Genomic DNA, 6162 nt, shown 5'->3' with positions numbered 1-6162 from the left:
GTGGGGAGAGGTGGGGGTGGGGACACACCAACCACAAGTCATCTTCCGCATGTGGAATTATATGGAGATCAAGCCTCTCCTTCTGGAAACGCTTATATTGCAGAATGTTCTCACCACTGAAAATACACACCACCATATCCATGTTACCTCCAGTACTGGCTGGGTGAGGGGGTGGAGGAGTGGCATGCTTTATTTTTAATAAAGTTAAAGTGCAAAATAATCCCTAAAATGATAAAAAGAGATGTAAACACCAGTGGGTCTCAGGGGTGAGAATGGGTTACCGGAAGTCATGATTTTCTAAAGGTGAACTCATTTCAGGGCCCATAGCATCAGGGGCCTTCTCCCAGATACAGAAGTAGGTTCATTTGCAGCAGGCCAGGTGCCTGGCGGGTGGGGAGGAGCAGGCTGGAGAGACCTCTGAATGGAGACAGAAGAGCCCTGGCCAGCACATCTCAGGCAGACTCAGAACCCAAATCCCTCCCAGGGCCTTGCCTGGGCCTCCTCTCTGCAAAACAGCATGCCCAGCTGCAGTGAACATCCGAACAGTGAGCCCACATGCAGTGGGAACATCCCAGGAAAAGGCAGGAGTGCACAAAGGTGGGCTCTGCAGGCAGAGGCCCCATCTCAGGGCACCAGGGTGAATGTTTGGATTTTTTTGGTAATCCTCACCTGAGGATATTTTTCCATTGATTTTTAGACAGAGTGCAAGGGAAGGGGGAGAGGAAGAGAGAGATTGAGAGTGATATCAATGTGAGAGAGAAGGAAAAATTAGATGCCTCCTACATCTCCATATGGGTCAGTATCAAACCTGCAAGTTAGAACCACAAATTCACGCAGTCTTTATTTCAAGGCTTTGGGAAAAATGCAAAATAAGCCAATATTGGTCAAAGAGTGATTTTCTGGCATTATGCTGCCCCTCCTAAAGCACAGAAAGATTGGGAACCACACAATATCTACTAACTCTAGATGATGATAGATCACAATTGTGCCTGAAAATCATCCCTGGGAGTGAATATAACAAAGAAAATTAAAGGTACTAAAGAAAAAATACCTTTACTAAAGATCACAAACCAGAAAACAGGACAGAAAGCCGTTTGCAGGTTGGTGAATCAGAATTTGAAACAATTCATCACAGCATAATGTGAGAACCACATGTCCCTGATAGAGGCCGCATGTCTTAGCCGAGGAGGGTGCCCTGGATGAACCCTAGGCCAGGTGCATTACTTCCTCGGAGATAAATGAAGATTCTGTCAGGAGTGGAGGGATCCTAATGTTCTCAAGCACAAGTGACAACACAGAATACATTTCCCCTGAGCACGTAGGGGTTGGGACTGATACACACTCTTCAGGAGAGCCAGGTGGTAGAGGGAAAATCTCTTCAGCCACAAATCAATCGGGTAGAAGACCTGGGCATATTAGAAAGTGCAATGCACCTCCTTTAAGCTTCACCTGTACTGGAAACATGAGGAATCTAGAAGAGTGCATGTTCCATTAAAAGAAGTTTAAATTCAGGAAAATAGGTCACAATGAGTCTCCTTCAGTGTTGTTATTCTAAGTGAATAAAATGAAACATTCCCTGCACATTTAACACTTCTCTCCAGTGTGAACTATCAGATGTTTATTAAGGTTAGATTTTTGTCTAAAAGACTTCCCACATTCAGTACACTCATGTGGCTTCTCTCCAGTGTGAACTCTGAGGTGGTCAGTGAGGTGAGCCCTTAGACGAAAGGACATTCCACATTCTCTACACTCATATGGCTTCTCTTTAGTGTGAACTCTGAGGTGGTCAGTGAGGTGAGCCCTTTGACGAAAGGACACCCCACATTCTCTACACTCATATGGCTTCTCTCCAGTGTGAACTCTGAGGTGGTCAGTGAGGTGAGCCCTTAGACGAAAGGACATTCCACATTCTCTACACTCATATGGCTTCTCTTTAGTGTGAACTCTGAGGTGGTCTAGTGAGGTGAGCCCTTTGACGAAAGGACATCCCACATTCTCTACACTCATATGACTTCTCCCCAGTGTGAACTCTGAGGTGTTCAGTGAGGTGGGTCTTTTGACGAAAGGATATCACACATTCTCTGCACTTATATGGCTTTTCTCCTGTGTGAACTCTGTTGTGTTGTTTGAGGGTAGACTTATAACTGAAAGACTTCCCACAATGTCTACACGCATATGTCTTCTCTCCAGTGTGAACTCGCTGGTGTTTAATGAGTGCAGGTCTTTTTCTGAAGAACTTCCCACATTCATTACACTCATACTTCTTTTCTCCAGTGTGAACTCCCTTATGTCGAATGACATTAAAGTTTCGTCTAAACACTTTCCTATATTTGTTACACTCATAAATCAGTTCGCCAGCACACGCACCCTGATATTGAACTACTTTCAGGTTGTGGCTGGCAGCGTTTTCACATTCACCTGACTGGTGATGATGTTTTCCACTGAGAAATTCCTGTGAAATCTCACTGCCACAGTGTAGCTCCTCAGTGTTGAGAGTGGCCTGGTGCTGGGGAAGCTCTGAGTTGGATTGCAAGTCTTCCCCACCCTCCCTGCTGGTTGAAGGCACCAAAGATAAGGAGAAGCTGCACCTGTTCACAAAAGAGGCCCTGTCCATAGCTTGTTTCCAGGGCCCTTCTCCACATTCATTCTTTTGTTGCTGGTGAGGGTTTGCACCGAAACAGAAGTCTCCAACATATACGTCACTACAGAAGGCTCTCTGCTCAAAGTCTGCTTCATGAGACCCAGTCAGGTGCAAAATATGTTGTAACACAGAGAAACATCGCTTACAGAGATGGTTCTTATGGGTGGCTAGAGCTGTCTTAGAAGTCCTGACCTGTGACTCGCCTTGTATGCATACATGCTGATCAGAACAGGCCTCCTCATCTTCCATTTTATGCCAACAACCTGAAAAGTGAGAAATGGTGAGGAAATTAATTTTGAATATGACGGCAGGGAGAAGTCCCATTGCAAAAGTGTGTTACACATCACATGTTGGTTCCATGAAATTGTCTGAAAATAAGAGATGTGCAGGAAGGATTAATAAGAGGCTCTTGTGATCTAATGAAGATCACAACACAGGGAGGCCTCACCAGAAATATGACACAAACATGGCAAGCGCCACATAGAGTAGAATATGGATCTCCAGCTCATCCTTCAACTAACAGCATTCTGCATGGATTGTTTGCCGGGGATGGGGGCGAGCTGTGCAAGAAGTTGTTTAGGTCTTACTTCAAGCAAAATGCAATAAAGGAGTAGCTGGTTTTGAAGGAATAATTCGCACATATATGTACCTAATATCACATGTGCAAGTCAATGTTGCAGAATACTGCAGAGGCACCAGTGCAGAGGAACAGGTGATGAAGAAGTGAGCAGTCCACACTGGGCCAGAGCAACGCAGCTTGCTATAGGATTCAGGGATGAGACTATTACAAACACTTGAATGAGGGCCTTACCAGAACTGCCGATGGTACATGCAGGTAAAGACCATAATGGACGAGACAATGGAGAAAATTAGCACAGGCCATGTTCCCACTGTGGGAGAGAGAAAGCTATGCCTGAGGAATAAAGGAAGAGAGGTCATCACCTCGGGACACTGGGAGAATGTGAAGGTCTTACCTACAGATGATACAAGGGCAAACACTTCCAGCATCACATCGTAGTACAGAAGTCTCTGAGCCTCATCCAGCATCACCCACTCCTCTTCAGAGAAGGCAATGGCCACGTCCTCAAAGTTCACATCCTGTCATAATGGGAACAGTACAGCCTATGATCAGATTCACTCTTAAGATTGTAACTCTGTCATATTCCCCACCCTCCACACCCATCTGCTCTTTGCGCTCTTCACATCCGAGAATTTAAAAATAACATCCACATCCTTAAATATATCAAAGCTAAATTTCTGCCCCATCACACAGTACACAACTAGACACTAGTCAATACCATAAAACACACAGCAACATAACATGGTATGCAAGCCATTTTTGTTTAAACATTCCCTTCTCCCTCTTCTAGAGAAAATCATTATAATCTGAACCAAGAGAAGCATTTGTTTACATACCTCAAACATTCTAGCAGCAGTACACCTCACAAGTGCTGAAGTATATTAAAATGCCATTTAACAAAGAAAAATCAACCAAAAAAATGAGTTCGCGTGTCACCTCTGACATGCGTGTCATAGGTTCGCCCTCACTGAGATAGATGATACCTGAGCTCTGGACCTCCCACGTATGCCACACTGCCTTTTATCCATAGAGTGGGTGTCAAAATATAGGTTAGTGAGGGATGTAGCTCATAAAGACAGTGTGAGTGATTTGATACTCTTCTTGTCAGGATTTAGCATTGTAGTCCCTCCGATGGTTCCTCTAAGACACCAAAAACATGGCATCACATTTCACCCAGTTGACCCCAATCCCAATGTGCTGAGGCCATCACTTTTCACAATCTGCTGAGCATAGTTCTTTGAACAACACTTCTCTCACACAGCTTCTTTCCCAGACGCACAACTTCAAAGGTAGTGGAAATTTGCTGTGGCGTGGATATATTATTTCCTAATCACCTTTTTTTCCAAAAATATAGGTCCTCACCTCCATAATCTACTTCTCTCTTACCCTTCTATCTTACCCATGCCATTGGAGATTTACAAGCCTGGGTAACACTGATGAATGCTATGTCATACCCATCAACCAGTGTGTCACTCCCAACAACAAAAGGCAGGTGGTTAAATGACATCTAAGCTCTTAACTTAGAATGTAACACCCACACACCCCTCTTTCCAGGCAATTACCCTAAAATTCACCTTACTGTTCCATCCAGGGACCACCAGAAATAGACTCTTCCTTCATTCACTCTTATGTCAATGTCATGGTGCTGTGGCCATGAATTCACACTCCCTCTCCAAGTGCACATCAATCTTTATACCACACCTCTCTTAAACCTGCACTTCCACAGCTCCCACCCCCATATGGCATTTTACTTATTACTCAGCATGTATGGTCCAGAGGAGGGTTGTCAAATTGAATCAGGATCAAGTACTGCCCAGACTCTATTAGTCCACACTCATAGAGGCAGACTTGAGTGGTGCTATGTAGGCCTCTCTCCATGACTGTTTTTTTTTTCCCCTTCAACCTCAACTATTAAGAATAACAATCAGATCTCAGATATCCATAGCCCACCTCGTGTTGTGCTGCACTTGATGTCCCTTCACTAGTCACAGCCAACATCCCTCACTTAACCTTCACTCAAGTCCCAGCCCTGATGGCCCTCTGCAGCATGCCCAGTGCGTCTCACAGACGACCACTCAAGCCTCTAAGCCAGTGATGGTGAACCTAAGACATGCAAACTCATTTTTTTGGTTGATTTTTCTTTGTTAAATGGTATTTAAATACATAAAATAAATATCAAAAATATAAATCTTTGTTTTACTATGGTTGCAAATATCAAAAAGTTTCTATATATGACATGGCACCAGAGATAAGTTAGGGTTTTTCAAAATGCTGACACGCCGAGCTCAAAAGGTTCACCGTCACTGCTCTAAGCTAATCCACAAGACGGATTTCAACTCCCCACAGCCAGGCCACACTGAGGGTCACAACAAAATCCTGGTGAGAGTTTAGGAAAGGTTAATGTACCAACCCTAGACTCATGTTGTTTGAATTACTCTTCGGCCTCCAATTAATCTCATGTCCACTCATCTTTTGAAGGTATTTGCTACTGCAAAATGATTATTTCTCCACCACACTCTACATGACAACTTCTGTCTTTATGACAACCACCTCCCACAAACATTGGCCACAGCAAATAAGCCAGTCCTGGCACAGAGTGTGAGGCTATTGCTAGGCCAGCGAGAATTTTACCCTCTGGCCTCGCCCATAGTGTGCAGCGGTTGCTGGGCGCCAGGGAGCCTCCCGCCAGCTGGGTGCTAAAGTAGTTGTGGCTATCCAGACATCTGATAAGAGGACTCCTAATAAGATATTGTCACTGTAACCCTTAAATACCTGGATCATTACAGTTACCTCTAAATTTCACAGGATATATAAAGAAATCTTCGCCCCGTCCAAGGAGCAGCAGCCATGCACAGCCAGCCCCCATCCAAGGAGTAGCAGCTATGTGAGCAGTCCACCCTGTCTGAGGTGCAACAGCCACATGAGCAGCCCACCACCATCC

The 6162-nt window shown here is 44.7% G+C and overlaps 1 protein-coding gene across 1 annotated transcript; it reads right to left on the bottom strand.

Moving 5' to 3' along the window:
* Positions 1 to 1880: 1880 nt before the first annotated feature.
* LOC102755350 (zinc finger protein 418) lies at positions 1881 to 3767 on the bottom strand. The gene is made up of 2 exons (XM_015560916.1): positions 3616 to 3767; positions 1881 to 2904 (listed from the first exon to the last, which is right to left on the bottom strand). Exons 1-2 carry the CDS (start codon positions 3686 to 3688, stop codon positions 1934 to 1936), a joined length of 1044 nt encoding a protein of 347 aa, XP_015416402.1. The 5' UTR covers positions 3689 to 3767; the 3' UTR covers positions 1881 to 1933.
* Between the last annotated feature and the right edge of the window lie 2395 nt (positions 3768 to 6162).

Source organism: Myotis davidii, unplaced genomic scaffold, assembly GCF_000327345.1.
Source record: "Myotis davidii unplaced genomic scaffold, ASM32734v1 scaffold1576, whole genome shotgun sequence".
NCBI lineage: Eukaryota > Metazoa > Chordata > Mammalia > Chiroptera > Vespertilionidae > Myotis > Myotis davidii.
This window is presented reverse-complemented; position numbering and strand designations above follow the sequence as displayed.